General features: G+C 35.4%; 1 protein-coding gene across 1 annotated transcript in view; it reads left to right on the top strand.

Annotated features, from left to right (window-relative positions):
- CSMD3 (CUB and Sushi multiple domains 3) overlaps nucleotides 1-21,873 on the top strand; it is a 1,234,679-nt gene that overhangs the window by 804,443 nt on the left and 408,363 nt on the right. Inside the window, exons 17-18 of the mRNA XM_025394338.1 lie at nucleotides 13,848-13,986; nucleotides 20,943-21,130. Coding sequence (XP_025250123.1) covers nucleotides 13,848-13,986; nucleotides 20,943-21,130 — 327 coding nt within the window. The remainder of the gene's footprint in view (nucleotides 1-13,847; nucleotides 13,987-20,942; nucleotides 21,131-21,873) is intronic.

Raw genomic sequence — 21,873 nt, 5'->3', positions numbered from 1 at the left:
TTCTCCTGCCTCAGCCTCCCGAGTAGCTGGGACTACAGGCGCCCGCCACTGCGCCCGGCTAATTTTTTCTATTTTTAGTAGAGACGGGGTTTCACCATGGTCTCGATCTCCTGACCTTGTGATCCGCCCGCCTCGGCCTCCCAAAGTGCTGGGATTACAGGCGTGAGCCACCGCGCCCAGCCAGTGGCGCAATTTTGACTCACTGCTACCTCCACCTCCTAGGTTCAAGCAATTCTACTGCCTCAGCTTCCTGAGTAGTTGGGATTACAGGTGTGCACCACCATGCCCAGCTAATTTTTATGTTTTTAGTAGAGATGGGGTTTCATCATATTGGCCAGGATTGGTCTTGAACTCCTAACCTCAGATGATCTACCTGTCTCAGCCTCCCAAAATGCTAGGATTACAGGTGTGAACCACTGTGCCTAGCTAAGACAGTACTTTCACTTAATTCTTTCTTTCAAGGGAACATCACACAACGGAATTCCCTTTACTGTACCAGGCAATGCAAACTGGAACCATCCTTGACCCACAAAATTCCCAAATCCTGTAATCATCCAGTAAAATGCCACAGAATTCCTTGTCACTGGAATTTTCCTTGTGACCAGTACTGCTATACAGAAGGCAAATTTTAAGAGTAATATTTGACTCAGCAGAGGGATTTTCCTATTGGGATTTGGGAAACTCACTCATCTCTGCCCACCTAAATCTGACCATCTAAGGGCCAACTCCAAGGGCTTGAGACTGTCTGCCTGCCTCACTGTCTGTCAAAAGGTATCTGCTTTGCTGTTTCTACCTCAAATGATCTAAGCATCATTACTTGGCTTTCTTTCTTAAATATAGCCATAATTAATTTATTTTTTCTCAGTTCTGATTTGCTTTACCAGATTCTTGAAATCAGTTTGTAAAGAAGAGTGTCTGTGATTATTTGGTAAATTAGCTATAGGTAATTCTGCCATGATCTTGTTGCAGGTACTTTTGATTTTCCATTTTTTTTTCTTTTTTTTTTTTTTTTTTTGAGACGGAGTCTCGCTCTGTCGCCCAGGCTGGAGTGCAGTGGCCGGATCTCAGCTCACTGCAAGCTCCGCCTCCCGGGTTCACGCCATTCTCCGGCCTCAGCCTCCCGAGTAGCTGGGACTACAGGCGCCCGCCACCTCGCCCGGCTAGTTTTTTGTATTTCTTAATAGAGACGGGGTTTCACTGTGTTAGCCAGGATGGTCTCGATCTCCTGACCTCGTGATCCGCCCGTCTCGGCCTCCCAAAGTGCTGGGATTACAGGCTTGAGCCACCGCGCCCGGCCTTGATTTTCCATTTTTTTAATACTTTTTCCTAGTAGGAATCTTGCTTTTAATTTGTTCTGTGAGTTTAACACACAGCCAGAAAATGTCTTTCCAAAACTTTTACTCAACTCAACTTCATCTAGGTATTTATCTTCTCTAGGATGATGAAGCCAACTGCCACTAGACTAGATGGTGGTTTTGGTGAGTCTGAGTCTACAGATAGCACCTAATGCCCAATGCCACAGATTAGGAATCATAATCTCAAATGCTTACAGGAGCAAGGAAGTAACAGAAATGAATTAGATGGGCTAAAGGAAGCAGGCTACTCTCCCAAGGGACACGTGTGTTTTCCCACTTTTTATACAGACATAGTTATAGATAAATATTTCTGTGCTTAAAAACAATACAAATAATACAAAAATAGTATTATTGACAGCTGAGAGCAATGTTTCCATTAGCTTACACAATACCTTCATGGACATTAGAAAAGAACAGCAATCAATCCATTGTGCTAGGCCAGTGAAGCAGTTTAGAAACCATATATTGGACAGCAAACTCTATTCCTTCTAAGAAAGCACACCAATGTCTCCATAAATTGAGTATCCTTTGGGGCCACTTAAGAATCATTTTGCAAAGTAGTTATTTCACGAGGAAGTTTCTTGAGTTACTCTTTTTTGTTGTGAAGCTGTGTAACACTGTTTAAGTCCGATCCTCTAGCAACTAGAGTCTAACTGGAACATCCTATCTTGAATTGTGCATTCTCCCCCAAATGATCATTTCAAATTCAAAGAGCTCTCTGCAATATCCTTTTGGCTTTGCATTGATATTCCCCTCATGTCTTATCCTATTTTTACCATGAGACAGTACAATTTTGCTAATAATTTAGCTCTTAATGTGGCTCAGTTATCTAGTATGATTTGATTTCAGGCAGACTAAAGAACTATACCAAAGTTATTTAAGAAGCATTGATAAATAACAGAGATTTTTACTTTGATTTTTTTTTTTTTTGAGTTAGGATGCAAGTGTTTTATACAATGAAGTAAACAGAAAGCTTCTCAAATATATTTCTAAGCCATCTTTTCCCCCTTCTCACCCACCATTCAAGGTAGCTTGTAAAAATCATCACAATCATCATCATTATCATGTATTTTCCTTTCTGTCTTCCCCCATGCTTACACACACAGTCCTCCCATCCCTGTTTTTCTTCTCTCCCTTCCTATTTTCCTTTCCAGGGCCCATGTCTTTGCTTACATGAATTCAGTCCCTCTGTCACACACATTATCCTCAATTTACCAGAAAATCCACTCCACTATACTCTGCACCCAAGAAAGATTCATTAATTCCATTCTAATGGTTTTCAGTTGACATTCTATCTTCTTGGAAGCTTGGCGAATAAATTCTCCACCTTGTTATAAGAAATTATATACTGGTTTTGAAAACAAGAAGAGAGACAGCAAGTTTTTGACACATATTCTCAGCTGCTCTCTGAGTTGCATTTCTACTTTATAATGCCCACTTCTGAATTTGCCAGTAACAAGCCAGCCAATGAATCCCAAAAGAACTTGAAAGAGATGCCAGGCCATGAGATGTAGTATAAAACAAGAAGGTTTTCTTTCTAAGTGTCAAGCAGTGATAACTAAGTCATCTTGAGTTTTCTGTTTTAAAAAACAAGACAGTTGGACATAAATTAATTCTCCTGTGTTGCAGCCACAGAAGGAAACAGTTCCTGAATATAAAGATTTATTATTCATTGGTGAATCCTTTAAAACAAAATGCTACTGAACTATACTCACGTAGAGTGAAAGTTGAAAAGGATTTTATTGCAGAACAAAAATGAAAGATGCATTTATGTATTCATTATTTTGTTATAGAATCTGAAATTAATACCATTTTTGTTTTAAAATCAAATTTTCCTCAATAATTTAAAGTTATATAATTATTTAATTGTTTATGGAAAAATAAGTTACACAAGTCTAAAAATTATGTTATTAACTTTTATTTTATTAAATATACTGCTTAGGCTCATTTTAGTCTCCCTTCCTGGTTTCTCCTCCTCTCTGTGATCTGTTTAAGTGCATGTCCCAGAGCTACATTTTGGATATTTTCTGCTCTCTATTTCATTCATTTCACTGGTGATTTTTCAATCAGTATCTAACTGTAAACAATATCTATATGGTGCTGTCTCTCAAATTTACATCTCTAGCCTGGTTCTCTGCCCTGAAATGTAGATTTACATCTTCAACTTCCTACTCCACATCTGCACTTAGGTGTTTAATAGGCATCTAAAACTTACCCTGTCCAAAACTGATCTGTCTCCCCACATCACTCTAAACCTGCTACTGTCACTCACTTTCTCCATTATTAATAGGAACTCCATTATTTCAGTCATTCAGGTCAAAATTCTTCAGTCTTTGTCTAATCTTTCCTGACTCCTTTCTTTCTGTCATAACCATAGATAATGCATCAGAAAAACTGGCTAGCTCTTCCTTTGAAATCATTCAAAACGCAAGTATTTCTTACTACCTCCACTGATGACATCTTGATCCTAGCAACCTTTGTCTCTGGCTTTAATTAATCCGTAGCCCCCTAACTGCTCTCACTGCTTCTGTCTCTTCTTTCATTCAGTTCTATTCTCAACACAGCTGCCAAAGTGATATACCATTCTTCTCTAAAGATACTTGATCCCTGTGGTTTTTTCCTTCCTCGTCTTTTCCTTCCAGATCTCATGCAGATACTGAAATTTGTAGTTCAAATTAGAAATGGCTTGTTGTTCAGTCCACCTGTGCCCAACCATTAGTTTCTTCATAATTATTTCTCCTCTGAGTCTCAGAAGGCTCTGATGCATGTATGCTTTCTGCTTCTCTCATCCTTTTTACCTGACTGACTCACATGCTCCCTGCACTGTAGTCAGCAGTGCCCCCTTTGATCTAAAGCAATCTCCCTGAAAAAAATGGAAATGAATATTGGCCTTCTGGATTACATGATCATGTTTTTGAATATGATTAGATGTAATACATTCATGGGGCTGCTTTATAGATAAAGGAGATTACATTTAGTGAAATACATTAGAAGAGTCTGATGAATGCTATTGCCTCAAAGCTGATGATTTAACTAAGATGCTGGGTTAAGACAGGCAAAGTTGCCTCTTTCTTGTGGACACTAGAAACAATTTTGAACATTGTTATATTTGCAGCCCTCCTGACACGGAAAACAATAGGAATAAATGTGTGACTAACAAAGTGGAGAACTAAATTTTCCTGCTGCTTTTGATTTGGCAACTTAGGTCTCCGGTTAAGAAGAAAAATTTATCTATATTCCTCTTCATGAAAATTTGAGGATGAGACACCCCTCCAGAGCTTAAGTGGGTTCTAGCTGATTCTTTTATCTCAATCATAACCTCTGCCATCCTACTTCCAATGTATTAAGCAGCAAAAGCTAGGGAGATCTATATATCTTTATCTAATCTATATATCTATCTCTATCATCCATCTATCTACAACTGTTCGAATCATAAGTTGTTTGTTTTTTCATTCTTCTTAGAGGAAGGAAAGTGCTAGTCTCCTTATCTTCAAGCCAAATTGAGGGAAAAGGCTGCAAGAGAATCCCTTACAGAGAATGGAGATGTTTGTGTGAAAGAGAATTCTCAGGTGGATATTTACTTATACAATGGACTTGCTGATCTACATTCTATGCCTGTTGAACAAGAGAAAAGAAGTTGGTGAAAAGCTGGCAGGTTGGAGAGAGGGACAGCTGTTTAGTTCCAACAGTTTGGTTAGTCAATGATGTAAGTTTCCTATGCATCAAATGAATACCAAAGACATTACTCAGACTTGGCCACAGGAAAAGACAATCCAACATAGTTATAGGGTATACTGCCAGGGATGGGAGCAGACGAGCAACTACAAAAGGTTGAGCTTCTCTTTTATCAGGGGATTGTGCAGTGACAAGCAATTCTCCTCACTCTTGGCCTTTGCAAACAATTAATTTGTTCTCATTGGAGAATCAACATTTTCCATACCTGACAAAAGGGAGGCACCAGTGACCAGACAAAGGTTTTCAAGGAAAGCAGTAACTTCCAGGAAAGGGCTGTGATAGCATAATCTACCTCATTCCAGCCCTAACTCACCACAGGAAACAGGATCTAAAGGTAAAAGGAAGAGAACAAGATATGAAATAAATGATAATACCTTCTCCAAGTGCTAAAGTAAGTAGAGGAATGAATCTGAAAGTGCTGGCATTCCTTTAGCATGCTCCTCCCCATCCTCCAAGTCTCTCTGGCCACTACTCAGAGGTCCCTTGGGTGAGTGAATGGAGAGAAAGAGATAAGAGTTTTAAATTGAACTGGACCAAGTTTTTAAATACTAGAAATGATAAGGAAACAAGAGTCTCTGCTTAACATGCTCTTTGAGGACAGAAAGAGATTTGGCAGTGTGTGTTTTAAGGCAGTAATTAGAGAAAAAAAAAAAAGTCTTCTGTTTTTGCTTCACCAGCTTTAGAATGTTCTATAAAATGCTTACTCAAGCAAGAACTCCCTTGCCCTCAGCACAGAACTCCCTACATAGCTGTGGCTTATGCTCCTTCCTACTCCCTAATGGGATATCTAAGAGAATTCTTTGAGTGAATAGGATGGGACTGAAGTCCTGGGAGAACTGTTTGGAGACAAGGCTGGACTTGCATGCCTGATGAACTTTCCCTTTGAGGATAGGAGGTTCTCTCTTGAATCTCAATTAGTCTCAGAGGAAAGGAAGCCATTCTCATTCACAGACATTACATTCTTTTTAGAGAGAGTTCTTTTGAGAAAGCAATTAGAGTAACAATTTGATACATAGATCAGAATTGATTTGTGGTTCTTATAAACAGATATGTATTCACACATTTTTTTTAATATATATATATAGAGAGAGCTCTCCTTTAGTTAAGTATTTAGATGTTACTAAATTCTAAGTCTCCTGGAGGACTAGTATAGAATAATATAATTTAATAGCCATTGGCAGGATTTTGCTTCTAAACTTTGTGGAGCTGGGTATGGGGAGGGATAGTAGTTATGGAAATGGACTCTTTTGGCTCTTTAATTATCATGTTTCTGTCTTTCTCTTCTTATCCTAGATACATACCTGACTTGTTCCCTGTAATTTTTTTTGAACCACCTTGCGGTGTGCTGAGGTTTGAGAGAGCTGGTGATTACTTACCACACACCTATAACCATAAAGCATTTTTTTTTAAAGGAACAAAATGGAACTGTCGTTGTCTGATTGTCCTTGAGTTGGCATCTAGATTTTATCAGGCACAACTCCACAGAAGGGCTGTTATCAGACGAAATGCTACAATGTTCACCTCTTTAATTCACCTATGGCAAAATCCCTGTGATCAAAACCTAGCTCAGCTCATGGTCCCCAACTTCCTTCTGAGCACCTAAGTACCATTTCTCAGATGAAAGAGCATCTCCTGCTGTGGAGTATCAGCACTCCTTAGCATTTTTATTCAAGAGAATTTTATCAGAATGCAGTCTGAAGCACTTCTGATTCTTTCATCCAGGTCTTAAAACACAGTGGGTTCTTTGAATGTATCCTTTTCTCTTAAAGTAACACAAAATTGAGCCAGCCCTCAAACTCCCATTAATTTATAACAGACGTTCTTCAGGCCTTAGAAAAATAAAGCTAGATAAATGAATTATGTCGACTTTATATATCACATTGTTGTTTTCATTGCTACAAAAAGGAGAATTAAAGGCAACAACCTATATTTCACTAAAATATCCAAATAACTTCTTCATCCCGGAAAACTGAGAGATTAACCAAGGGAGTCTTGCAGCCGCAGAACACCCACATCCCTTAAATTTCCTGTGTGGTCCACATACCTAATCAATAAAAGGACCTGAGGGATCAGGTGCGGGTTTTGTCAACCATGCAGATTTTTGGCTCCCATCTTACAACTATTAGAAGTACAGCACGGGAATCTGCGTGGTTTTTTGTTTGTTTGTTTGTTTGTTTGTTTGTTTTTCTAAGATGGAGTCTTGCTGTATTGCCCAGGCTGGAGTGCAGTGGCATGATCTCGGCTCACTGCAAGCTCCGCCTCGCGGGTTCACGCCATTCTTCTGCCTCAACCTCCCAAGTAGCTGGGACTACAGTCGCCCGCCACTGTGCCCGGCTAATGTTTTGTATTTTTTAGTAGAGACAGGATTTCACCATGTTAGCCAGGATGACCTCGTGATCCACCCGCCTCGGTCTCCCAAAGGAATCTGCATTTTAACAAGCTCAGTAGATGCCCACTAAAGTTTGAAAGTCTTTGAAAGCAATAATTACTGCATATAACTAGAGGCCCCCACGAACTGCTCCTTCTTAGGCGTCCACTAACAATAAGTTGTAGCAACAAAGAACCACTTGACTTTTCCCTCACACAGATTAGTATTTTTTACTTCCTACCTCTGCCTATCTGTCCCCCTTCTGTTAAGCCTATTTTGCGTGTATTCATTTTTTAATCTAAACTCTTCATCTTCAAACATCTCCTTCCTGGACTCTTTACTAATGCCCCTGGCATAGTACCTGTCCCTGCCCTATATTTCAAAGCTACTTACCCAGCTCAAGCATGTACTTATCATGTTTCATGTTAACTCTATCAATCTTCCTTGTAGAAAATGTGTATCTCTTGAAGGCAGATATAATGTCATATAGATTTTTTTTTTTCAGTTTCAGCAGCTAGCACAGTATCTTAGGCATAGTAGCAGAAACTAAATGTTTAATAAATTAAAAATGAATAATAAATAGTAGCGGAGAGGCACTTAAAATGCTGTGTTTAGCACCTCAACATTATACTAAAAACTTTTGGACTGAATATTCTACTCCGCTTTTTTATCTATTTCTGTCTTCACTAAACAATGGTAAAGAGAGTATAAAATGCTTAAATAAAATTTCCTTTTGGAAAAGTCATAAATCTATTGTGGAAGTAATTCTTAACTAGGAATTTAACAATTTGAATTTGAGTCTCAGCTCTGCCACTACCTAGTCCATGTTTCTCATCAAGTCATGATCATAAGTCAAAACTCCATCATAAGTTGAGGATCATGTGTGTGTCAAAGAAAAATTTCTCCGTCAGAGTTAAACAGGCAAGCAAGACTATTTGAGACTATTGCGAAGGAGAAGAAAGATTGAACTCAATTCCTTCCAAAGAGAGAGAGGGTTTTTAAGCATTGGGGTGAGCTAGTAGGAGCATGTTAGGGGGTAGGTTGGCCAATGTGATTAGATCATTTATGTTTGATAATTGGAGCTTATTGAAGTTAGGTTCCCACTCTCCCACAGAGACCGGAAGATAAGGGTGATCCAAAGGATGTTTCCCAGGTCATTGAAAAAGATATTCTTCAGTCGTAAAACTAGCAAGAGGCTGGGAGAAAATTTACATTTCAAAGGTGCAGAGGGAAAAAAAAAATACAAGTTTTCTAAAGTAAATGCTCTAGGAAAGGGAGATGGGAAGGAGGGTCTTGAGTCAAGAAGAAGCCTGTCTAAATTTAGTTAAACTAAAGCTTATCTCAGTCAAGTGAGATATACACTATTCTATTTTTCCACTAAAACCTAGGAATTTATTATTTTTACTTGTTAAAGTTATCCCAGTTCACACAATTCGGTGAGAGGAAGACCCAAACAAATAATTCATCTCAGCCCTTTTCTCAGTGTAGTGATATACTAGCTATTGGACAATACCTACTTAATTTTATTAAATTAAAACTTTTTTCAAAGGGTTGCATATTCAATCATCTCTCATCTTTTCCTCTAAATTCACCTTTACCTTCAACCTATGTGGAAACTTGTACATAACCAATTTTGAAAATCACTCCTAAGATAGCTAAGAGCTCCAGATTTTATTTTCTCTTGTTTCTTGTGATATTTCGTAGACCCTTCCATTTTAGCACTGAATCTCATTAACTTTCCGCATGAAGCTCCTCCCTGTTCCGTGTTTCCCATTTTGGTGAATGGAATCACCGTCCACCCTATTGCACATGCCAAGGGCTCAAGGACCGGTTGAGACTCCTTCCTCAGAGTTACTCTTTGCACGTCAATAAATGCTTTTGATTCTCCTTCGTAAATACCTTGCACATTCTGCCTATCTCTGCTATAGCCTTATTTCAGAATCTGATAATGCCTTTCCTAGATAGTTGTAACAATCTCCTAACTGATCTCACTAAATCCAGGTGTAGTGCTGCAATCTATTTTACATGAAAGTTTTGTTTAAATGAAAATCTTATCCTTTGTCTATATATGTATATATGTATGTGTCCTTTGTCAATAATTTTTCAATTGCCATGGTTCACTTTCCATACTGGAGGCAAACCAGCTCCTTTTCTAATCTTCTCTCATCACTTCTTTATTCCCTAGAAAAGGTATTTGCATTACTTTATGCTAACTCAATCCTCTACACATTTGCATGTGATGTTGCTTTCATTTACAATATCCTCCCTCAGTTTTTCTGTTGGTGAATTCTGACTCATTCTTGAGTTCATCCTGTTTACTCTTCAAATTAAACATAATCTCTTCTATGAAGCATGTATTCATTTCCTTTTCTAGGCCCCTTGTACTGTGGGCATACCTTTGTTACAGAACTTGACATTTTTACCTTTTGTTAATGTTTCTGTCTTTTGCACCATGGGCACTGTGAGGAGAGGAAAAAGACTATCTTAATGTCAGTTGGAAAGAATTTTTCTAGAGTCAAACTGGCTTTGTTCAAATCCTTGACAACTCAGATACAAATTATTTAAATTCCTTACACATCAGTTTTCTTATCTGGCTAGATTATTTTGAGCATTATATAAAATAATCTAAGAGTGCCTGACACATAGAAAGCATTCCATAAATGTTCATTTGTAGAAGTAGTACAAATGCCACACAAGCACACACCTGCCACACAATGGCATGTCGAAGAACTGAAATATTAATGAATAAAAGATGAATGAATGAATGAATGAATGAATGAATGAATGAATGGGACTTTGAAAATGCTTCTTGGCCGGGCGCGGTGGCTCAAGCCTGTAATCCCAGCACTTTGGGAGGCCGAGACGGGCGGATCACGAGGTCAGGAGATTGAGACCATCCTGGCTAACACGGTGAAACCCCGTCTCTACTAAAAAATACAAAAAACTAGCCGGGCGAGGTGGCGGGCGCCTGTAGGCCCAGCTACTCGGGAGGCTGAGGCAGGAGAATGGCGGGAGCCTGGGAGGCGGAGCTTGCAGTGAGCTGAGATCCGGCCACAGCACTCCAGCCTGGGCGACAGAGCGAGACTCCGTCTCAAAAAAAAAAAAAAAAAAAAAAAAAAAAAGAAAATGCTTCTTTATGGCCTTGGTCCTCTTTTTGCTTTCTGTATATTCCAATTTTTTGTGGTTCAGCCAGGAGTAGTTATTGTTTTTTAGAGAAATCCTCTTTAAAGTATAGTATCTTCACACCTGGAGATATACAAGCTCATTTTTGGTTAAAAAAAATGTATAAGATTTTCTTAAATTTCGGTAGGTACATAATTAACTACATAGGCAATATATGGATATGGCAGCATTGTTAAATTTGAGTAACTAACTTTTTGGGTTTTTTTTTTAGTTGTATTTTACACATATTGCAGTTAGATTTCTTTACAGGTAAAATATTTGTAATTAATAATATTTTTAGGCCGGGCATGGTGGCTCATGCCTGTAATCCCACCACTCTGGGAGGCCAAGGTGGGTGTATCACCTGAGGTCAGAAGTTCAGGACCAGCCTGGCCATGATGAAACCCTGTCTCTACTAAAAATAAAAAAAAAAATTAGCCGGGCGTGGTGATGCATGCCTGTAATCCCAGCTACTCCGGAAGCTGAGGCAGGGGAATCACTTGAACCCAGGAGGCGGAGGTTGCAATGAGATGAGATCATGCAATTGCACTCCAGCCTGGGCAACAAGAGCGAAACTCCATCTCAAATAAATAAATAAATAAATAACAATAATAATAGTATTTTTAGGCTTTTGTTCCAAAATTCTGGGCAGCTTTTTTTTTTTCTTCAGCTGTTTTTTTGTTTTGTTTTGTTTTTCTACATTTAGTCTCTCCTTTCTCCTGCATTTTATCTACTCCATACTCTTCCACTGTTGCTACACCGTGACATCTCCTTACTGACATTTTCCTCTCATGTGCCTGAGGGTCACTTTAATCATGAGACTTTTGCTGATCGACCCACATAAGCATGTCTCTCACCTCTTGGGCATAGACCTTCTGGAGAGTTGGTTCCTATACTTTTGGAGGAATAATTTAGGGAAATTCCAACCCTTTAAGTGAGAAAGTAGCACCTTCAGAAAATATCAGAAGTAGAAGAAGAACCACAAGCAGAGTCACTATTCTGGAGAGTCATTTTGGGAAACAAACAGCAATCAATCACATCTTTAGGCTACTTTTTCACTCTAAAGTCCCCTCTTAACTCTGCCTCCCTCACATTTTGCACTGAGTGACTAGTCAGAATGCTTCTCAGTACTTTACTTTTTAATCCTTTATGGCCCATTACTCAATTGTTAATTTTATGACTACCTTGCCTAATGATGATTAGGTTGAATGAATGAATGCTTTTCTGGAACAATATGAGTTGCTGACATAATGAAGATTTGTGTCAGAAATACTCCATACTTTGAGGACTCTCTCTCACTAAAATATTTAGCTCTGTCTTGTAAAGTATGGTAATTTACGTGACTATTATGCACATAATTTCATTTTTGAAATGCATAACCCTACAGGAAACCTAATTATGAGTCATCATAACTAGGAAGAGTAAATAATCCTCATGAAAATGGCCTCCTTTAAAAGCTTTTTAGGAAACGAAATTAAATTCTACTAAGGAAGAAAACTTAGTTTTTATGAAGGTTCTCTGTCATACAAATAACATCTTTTGGCAATTTCACATAGAAAATGTTTTACTAAAAATGGAAATTTTACAGTAATGTTTAATTCCTAGGCCAATTTATAAATATTTACTATTTCATTTGGGTTCCATCAAGTTATTTAAAGAATAAAAAGGAGTAAAGTAGTGTCTAGAGCAATTGTTTTCAGAAATTCTGTAAGACCAAGCAGAAAGAAATAAGCTAGAAAAAATATAAACACATGGGTAAGAGTTTAAATGGGAAGATTTAAAGAAAATAATGTGATAAGATACTGGGAATAGTGATGTATTAAAAAGTTGCTCTAGTATACATTTAGCCTTTTTTTTCTTTCCTGATAATTTTCAACATCTCAAATACTCTTTCCTCCATGTTCTCTTCGGTGTATACTTCCAGAAAGTAGAGCAGGCTAATGTAGCTGGGCTGCAGAGTGAAGGGGAGTTCCGAGACAAGGCTAGAGAATAAGTAACAGCTAGATCCTACAGAGCCTTATTAGGAAACACAGAAAGTTGTCACTAAAGTGCATGGTAAGCTTTGTGAATTAAATAAAAGAAAAAAAAATCACTGTATCTGTAGCATGGAGAATAGTGTAAATGCAGAGACCAGTTCAGAGGATATTTCCATACTCAGGGATGAGATTATGGTACTTTAAACTAAGACAAAAGTCATAGAGCTAGAGAAACAAGAGCGAGCTCCCAGATGGGTTGGATATGGGAGTAACGGATGGGTTGGATATGGGAGTAAATGGTAAAAATAATATAAGTATGAAAACTGAATACTTCTATCTTTCTAGTTTATGCAACTGGACAGATGGTGGTTTCATTTACCAATACGGGAAGTAATGGAAGAGGGTCAGTACTAAGGCTTTGTTTTGCAGAAGTTGAGTTGAAAGTGATTTTAAAACTTTTCAACATAGTGAACTTTGGCAATTTGCTCTCTCTAAAACTTGGTTTACACATCTTCAAAATGAGCGTTTACACTAAATGATCTAATCAGTGCTTACTGGAACTGCAATGCTATCATTGTGGTTTCAATTATGTGTGAGTTTAGGGAAATCGGAGGATGCAATATTTGAAATGATAAATAATATTTAAATTTGATATTAAAAAGAAAAGAGATCAAAATACAAAACAAAGAAAGGGGATAGATGTCTAGGAAATGGTGTGATGAAACTGTAATTTGGAGGACAGTATTCTGACAGCTGTACTAAAGTAAGAAAGAAAATAGCAGATGAGAAATAAGGTAAAAATCTGAATCAATGAAGGCTTGAATTATAGTAGTGACTCTGGAAAATGGAAGTTCAAACTGTTAGTGTATAAGATGAATTAGTAGAATTTGATAACATAAGTAAGAAAATAAAAGAGAAAGAGATCAAAACTAACAACTTGGGTTTTCTTTCAAGCTTTGAATACAAAGATGATGATAGAGAGACAAGAACATATGTAAGGGGTATTATTCATAGACTTAAGGACTTAAGGATGAGCTATGCTAAATACAGCTATTTCATATTTTGAAAAGTAGATTACCTTTTTAGAAAAATCATCATTTTTGATGATGTACCATTACTTTCAAAAATAGTATTAACTATTTAATAAAGATATGCAGAGATTTGTTTTAAAAAATTTTTAGTGTTAAGAATAATATCTGTGATTTATGCTGAATGTTTTATTCTTACTTGTTCTCTGATTTAATTTTTCAGCCCCATGTGGTGGCCATTTTTCAGCTCCCAGTGGAGTGATTCTCTCACCAGGATGGCCAGGATACTACAAAGACTCTTTGAATTGTGAGTGGGTGATTGAAGCTGAACCTGGACACTCCATCAAAATTACATTTGAAAGGTCTCACAAATATTTTTTCTACTTTTAAAGAAAATATTATCTAAAAGACTAGTTGACATTCTCTTTTGCATTTACCAAATCAATATTTAATTTTATTGTAATAGTCAAATTGCTGTGCTTTGAATGCTTTCATCTGTTTGCCCCCTTTAACCTTTCAGCCTGTTTCCAAGTTAATTTTCTATTTGTTTAATGCTGTATCAGTACTATTGAAATATGCAAGATCGATCTTTTTGCTTTATGTACATGTATACTACTAAGATACGAACATGTGACCTTTAACTTAATGAGTTTAGTTGTCCTATATTTTGAAGGGCCATGAATTCTGCTCTGCTAGTTTTCAAGAAGCAAAGGTGCCGTAAACACATTCAAATCAACACTGTAGTGCAGTCTAAGACACCTAGGCACGCTATCCATATGCTTTCACCTCTAAGTCCTTCTGAAAATGACTGTCATGTAGTATGTAGTAATGGTTCAACAGCTGACCTTTTATTTCCCCTAGAAAAATTAGTATTACTGATCAAATAAACTATATTGTAAAAGGCTACAATATTGAATATTTTAAATGTTAAAAGAATGAAACTTCTCATATGCTATTGAATCACAATTTACAAATCAAAATAGCTTTATCTATATAATCTCTCAATTATATCACTGACTTCTCTCATCTCCCAACCCCTTTCTTAAAAAACAAACAGATGAACAAAAAACTTCTTTAAGCATTAGAGCCACATGAAAAACATATAAGTACAGCAGAATATATTTATTATTGACTGAAGATTGAATTTTACAAACCTAATATGATTCTTTCCTAACTCAAAAGGTCCTTCACTGAATGTGTCCATCCATGCTAGTGTTAACATCTGCATGGGAGAGAACAGATTCCACTTTGAACAGATGTAAAGTATTAAACATTTCACATGGGTTCATTCTACTGTTAAAAACCTTAGACAAGTTAAATTTAATCATGTTTATTTGAGCAAAGAACAATTCATGAATCAGGTAGCACCTTGAATCAGTATACACGAAGAGCTTCACATAGCAAGTGGGCAGAAAGTATTTATAGACCAAAAAAAAAAAAAAGTGACATACAGAAACAGCTTGATTAGTTACAGCTTGGCATTTGCCTTGTATAGATATGATCTGATCAGTTGGTGGCCTGTTATTGACTGAAACTTGGCTTCTGTAATTGGATGACACTCAGCTATTTATTACAAGATTATACTCTTAGTTAGCTTGCCTTTTCTTAGGCAGGAATTCAAAGTATACAAGAGGTTTTAAGCTAAACTTAATTTAACACTATCTTATTATAATCTACATGGTTTACTAGGGCTATATTAGTTTTCTGTATTAGTTAGGGCTGCCATAACCAAGTGTCACAGACTGCGTGAGATAAACAACAGAAACTAATTTTCTCACAGCTCTGGAGGCTAGAAGTTCAAGATCAAGGTGTACACAAGACAGTTTATTCTGGATTCTCTTTTTGCCTTGTAGATGGCTGTCTTCTCCATTTATCTTCATGAGATTTTCTCTGTGTGTGTGTTTATGTCCTGGACACCAGTTACATTGGATTGGGGTCCATTTATATGATCTCACTTTACCTTAATTACCCTTTTTTAAAGTCTCTTTCTCCAAATAGTATCACATTCTGAGGTACTACTAGTGGTTAAGATTTCAACATAGAAATTTGGGGGAACACAATTCAGCCCACAAAAATGATTTACACATTTTTAAGGTTTTCATTTACATTCATTTGGCATTTTTTGTTGTTGTTGCTATTTTGTTGAAACCATATCCCCTATTTATTGGTTTACATGACTTATGTTGCCATAGCAATTTTAGAAAGCTTGAAAAGCATCTTATTTATGCATTATTAAATATTTTTCCAATATAGTTGTTCCATGAATATTGAACTAAAATTAACCAACCTTACTTAAGCACGCAGAAATATATTTGGTTTGGAATATACGATAAAGCATGATATGTATTGATTTGGAACAATAGGACAAGTATTTCATCCATATTTTTCAGTTTTTAAATTTAGTATTTTACATTTGAAAAGCAAGCGTATTTGTTAATCTATCAGAAATAATCTCATATATATTGATATAATATGTCAAGTACATAATTTTTGTATTTCCTCTTTTGGACTAAACATTATTTTGTATCAGGAGGTGCAAAGGTAGTTGAAAATACGTTATTTTCATATTTTATTTGTATCCATTCTTAGTATCTATCACCCAGATGACTTTCACCAGTCATTATCCTTCAATATTCAAGTAAAAAGAGTTGACCCCCATCCCACATACAAGGGAAATCTACTCTCTCCTACAATTTTCAAAGAATGTCTGGGGATGCTTTTGTTCAATTCTGAATTTAAATCCTGTCTCCAGAATCACCCTACATAATAGAGACTGAAGCTGCTGCACTCTCTCAACATTACTCTTTTCATTTGTATCACTTTCGTTCGTTCTCATGAAAACCATAATGCAGGTGACAATGAAAGAGGACTATGGCACAATCCAGAGTCATTTAAGATTGAATAAGCCTACACTGTTCTAAATTTTCTTGATAACCCCCATCACAGGAATAATTGCTTGTATCTCTCCAATACCCTCTCTTATCCCAAACCATTCTTCATCTTTAATCTCTTCTGCATCTTGAATCTTCAGTCCTCATTTCCCCCTTCCCTCTGCCTCTTCTGGTATATAGCAGGGTAAGCCTCAAAATATTTGTTACTTTATTATGCAGAGTGATTCAACTTTTTGTTTTTCTGGGTGATGTTGGGGAGTAGGAATGGATCTTGCCTTTCTTTTGAAACATGCTATTTTTTTTTTTTTTAATCAAACACCAGTGTTTTCTTATGAAGACATCACCCCTTCCCCACCTTCTAGTTAATTGAAACTGGAATGTTATTTTAAAATAACATTTTCTTTTATTCTCTTATTCATTTTTAAAATACTATATAAGCCAAAAATAATATAACTAGAAAACTAGTTTAAGCTTTATGAACACAAAGTGCATTATTATATTGAAAAGCATCTGCTGATTTGCTAATGAGAGTCATTAATCATCATTAAATAAATAAACTCCTACTATCTTTCAGCTCAAAGTAGGCTAGAGTGGCCCACTTGACAAACAGTTTGATTGCCAAACAATGCCTGCAATTCAGAGAGCATCCATACTTTGACTTTTGATTTTGGACTTTTGTTTGAAGGCACTATTTTCTCTGTCCAAAATTCTTAGCATGTGTCTTCTGTCCTTCCAACAGGCCAATATAGGCCTCTTTGCTGCTTTCCTATCTTGTTTAAATACCTTTAGAATTCTCCAAAATGAATTCACTTGTACTGTATAGCCTATATTTGAAATTAGACCATTTCAAACCTGACTTTCTGGTGAAATCTTTCCAGCCATTTTAATAAAATGTAACATTAGTTAAATAGACAAAAACTTAATTTAATTTCTATAAATAGAGTTACTTAGCGTGTTTTACTCTGCCACTTTCTTATTATCTTATCTATTGATTAAGACACAAATCTTTTAAATTAGGCTAGAAGCAAGAAAGTCTAATTGAAAAGTGATTTTCAATGTAAGATTTGTGCACAGGAACAATAATCAGTCTTGTAAATAGATCAGAATAGGCCTGGAGTGAGGAATGTTTCCTACAGTTTAAAGATTTTTGCTTTTCCCCATGAACATCACCAAGCCAGACTTGTCAACTTTGCCTCGTTTCTTAATCATGAAATTACCCACTCACATAAATTGTAATCTCATGGCTCCTTCCACATCCCTAATACCAATCATTAAACAATCATTCTTTGTTAATTGTCCCAAACACTGGAATAATCAGGAGTTAGAATGCTTTAAGAATTTATTAATGATATTTTCAGTATTTCAGAATAAACAGAACACACTTATATCAACATATTTATTTTGAATCTACCTTATATAAATAAAATAAAATTAAGTCCCAAGTTCTTCTAACTGTTGTAAACTGAAATAAATGCTCCTTTTGCGGCTTGAGCTTTCTATTTGCCCTTCCTTTACTTCCACTCCAAATCCTATAAGATTATTGAATTGGAGCTATTTGAAGAAAAAAATTCCTTAAGTATCTTCTTCTATTTATTCTTTTCTAAAGACCTTTTAAGGGTATGAGATTTTGGTTGAGGGCTGTCTATACTCCATGTGCTTTGCCAGAAAATCGGTTATTTTAATAATCTACATCATACAAAGCTATCATATGGTTAGCAGTAACTCAGTAGCAAAGGGATGAACAAGGTATTTCAATTTAAAAAATAAGTGAATTTTATCCATTAGGGTAGCAACATAAAATAGACACTATGAAATCAGACATAAGTATGTCTACCACATCCTTGATCAGTGGCCTTATAATGTCTTGGTGCTTTATTTTTCTCTAGAGATTGTTTTGAGAAATAGAATATCATTTCTAAAATATCTAACACATACTAGATTCTTGAAAATATCTAATTCCCTTCTGATTTCCAGACAAACCCTTGTAAGGACACTTCATTGCCAACTTTTTAATAATTCCTCTTATTCTGAGAATATTGTCGTAGAAGTTGGTTCCAAGAAATGATTTATTAGAGTCATGTCACTTACTCTCCACTACTCATGAGTCATTTAAATGTGTTGAAAATAAAATTTGTAAAAACCGGATAATATAATTAAGATGGTGGCATAGCTTTTTTGTAGTTTTATTTCTATATTCTCAAATGGAGAAAATTATTAAAATTAACCTACAGAAAAAAAATTATTTACAAATGTGTTATTCATTTTCTCTTTGAGATTGTCTCAACAGCTTGTCAATAAAACTGTAAGAAATATGATTTCCTGTTAAATACAAAACAAAATAGCAGTAACACCAACAAACATGTTTTTAAAACCATTTACCTCTTCTTAACATATCCAAACATTTAGCAATTCTTGCTCTCAGATCTGCAACGGAATTTTTGTTTTTGTTTATTCCCACGGTTTCTAAATTTTCTCAATATCCAGCAGCTGCTAAGTCTAAGACGTATTCATTTTATTATCAATCGTTCAAAATGTATCTTTCTATTCCTTTTTCCTATCCTCAGCTCCCTGAATGCATGTTATCACTATGTCTTTCAGAGAATAATTTTTTTTAAGTTAATGAGGACTATTTCAATTTGGTTAGGAAGGGTTTGGATTACATCAATAATGTTTTTTAAAGACAACAAAAATTGAATAAGATTAGATCCAATTTCATTTATAATAACATTTAGTGCTACCATAATATTTGTTTAGCATAAACAATAAATTTAATTTCATAAACAAGCACGAGATAGAGGCAATTCATGAGAAATTTATACAACTATTTTAAAACAGAAAATGAAAGAAATTCAATTTATTGTGTAACCCTATCCTATTTTGCTTGTTATTAGAATGTATTTTTATAGTTCCTTAGGACAAATCTGCAATGATTTTCTTTTTAAAGATTCACCAGTACTGAACACGTTATTTATATCACCAGTTAATGTTGATATTCTATTAAGAATTAAGTCTCTTTATGTTTCAATTCAAAGTAATGCCTGACTCTTCTGTGCATTTTAATATGGCTGTTGTCAGCTGACTAGCTATCAAAGTGAAACTCCAGTTTCAATCTTCACAATAGACTGACTACAAAGCAACCAAATAATAGGTTGACAATTTCTTTTTTTCCTTCCTTTTTTTTTTTTTGAGACAAAGTCTCACTCTGTCGCCCAGGCTGGAGTGCAGTGGTGTGATCTTGGCCCACTGCAACCAAAAATCTAATGATAAGATCAGACATCATAGAATAGAGGTTAGAGTCAGGGAGACTCGGTTTTGATGCCTTCTTCTGTACTTTAAGATAATGTGATACTATTTAAGTTTTGAAGGTGGCTGGGCGCAGTGGCTCACACCTGTAATCCCAGAACTTTGGGAGGCCGAGACAGATGGATTACTTGAGGTCAGGACTTAGAGACCAGCCTGGCCAAGATGGTGAAACCCCGTGTCTACTAAAAATACAAAAATTAGCCAAGCATGGTGGCACACACCTGTAATTCCAGCTACTCAGAAGGCTGAGACACGAGAATTGCTTTAGTACAGGAGGCGGAGGCTGCAGTGACCTAAGATGGCACCATTGCACTCTAGCCTGGGTGATGGAATGAGACTCTGTCTCAAAAAAAAAAAAAAAAAAAGAAAGAAAGAAAAAAGAAAAAAGTTTTGAAGGCTGTGATGTTCTTACTTGGAAAGTGGGTTCAATAATATCAGCTACGCCATAGAGTTAATGGGAGGATTACATAAACTAATGTAGATAAAGTCTTTAGTAGAGCTGCCGACACTTTAATAAACATCAAATGTATCATCATTAGTTACCACCTACTTAGAACTGTTGTTTTCAAATACAAACTTTATTACATGTTTAATGGCTGAAATAGATTTATCCAAAAATTTTGTATAAAATTATGTATCAATAAAAAACACTTGAATAAAAAATAATTATAAAAGCAGTTGTCAAATTTGAAATGTATATCTTATTAAGATGAGAATCTAATTATCTGATTGAAAATAAATGTAAACCACATAGTTTTCCGTAAAAATAAGGAAAGCAACCAAAGATAACTCCAAAAATATGTTTGGTTTATGAACAGGCCAGTTAAAAGATAATTTATAATATTTGAAAAAGATAATTCATAATATTTGAAAGAATCTTACTTAGGAACAAGTATATACACATAACTTTTTAATAATAATTTTTCATAGGAATAAGAACTTATACCTTTGGTATTCACAAATGATGGTGTCTTAAATGATATCTTAGATATTAGATAAGCTAAAGAAAATTATAATATAAAATGGAAAAATTTTAAATAAGAATTTAAATAGCAGTCTAAAGTATTATTTCCCTATATAGTGTTTATTCTAAATCTATTTTCACATGTGTCTTTTAACCTTAGATTTCAGACTGAACTAAATTATGATGTTCTGGAAGTTCATGATGGGCCAAATCTTCTGTCACCCTTGCTTGGATCTTACAATGGCACCCAAGTGCCCCAGTTTCTATTTAGTAGCAGTAATTTTATATACCTTCTATTTACAACAGACAACAGTCGTTCCAATAATGGCTTCAAGATTCACTATGAAAGTAAGTAATGATAAAATTTTTTGATTTCCTCATTCTGTTTGCTCTACATTTTGTATTATTATAGTTTTATTAAGAGAACTAGTAGCTCTATTTATTTTAAATCAAAACTTTCCTTCATCTATAAGAATGTTAATGCTTTATAAGGTAAGGTGTGTGTTTTAGTAAATTCTGCAATAGATTTTCCAGCAATATCTATCTAATATCATTATGAAGCAAAATACTAAAGAAATATCAGAAGCATCAAATCATTATTTGAAAATGAGTTTGTGTACCAATTATTTGTGTATAGTTCTGAAAAGCAGATAATAAGCAGTAATTGCCAGCCTGAGATATATAAACAATAACTTTTTTAGCATTTACTTCACAAATTCAGTTATTCTTTTATAGTTTCCTCACATTGATTGTACGTATTTTCCATTTAAAATATTTAATTTTATTATTTTGCATAAAATTCTGAAAATCATATTAAAATTAAAAAGCAAACTGTGTACACATATATTTAAATATGATTAATATAAGTAGAGAAAATTATATTAATATAAGCTATAATTCAGAGTGTTGGAATCATTATAATCCCTATTAAATCTAATGGTTTTGTTTAAAAAGTCTAAAATATTTTTGATTTTTGAAACATTTTGATGCTGATATGAACACAGAAATGAGCTTTTTTTTCTTTATAAACATTCTGTGCATGTGTGGCTATATTGCATAAGATTTATATGTGTGCAAACATATAAATTTAC

This window comes from Theropithecus gelada, chromosome 8 (assembly GCF_003255815.1).
Source record: "Theropithecus gelada isolate Dixy chromosome 8, Tgel_1.0, whole genome shotgun sequence".
NCBI lineage: Eukaryota > Metazoa > Chordata > Mammalia > Primates > Cercopithecidae > Theropithecus > Theropithecus gelada.
Note: the sequence above shows the minus strand (reverse complement) of the source record. Positions and strands in the feature narration are given on the sequence as shown.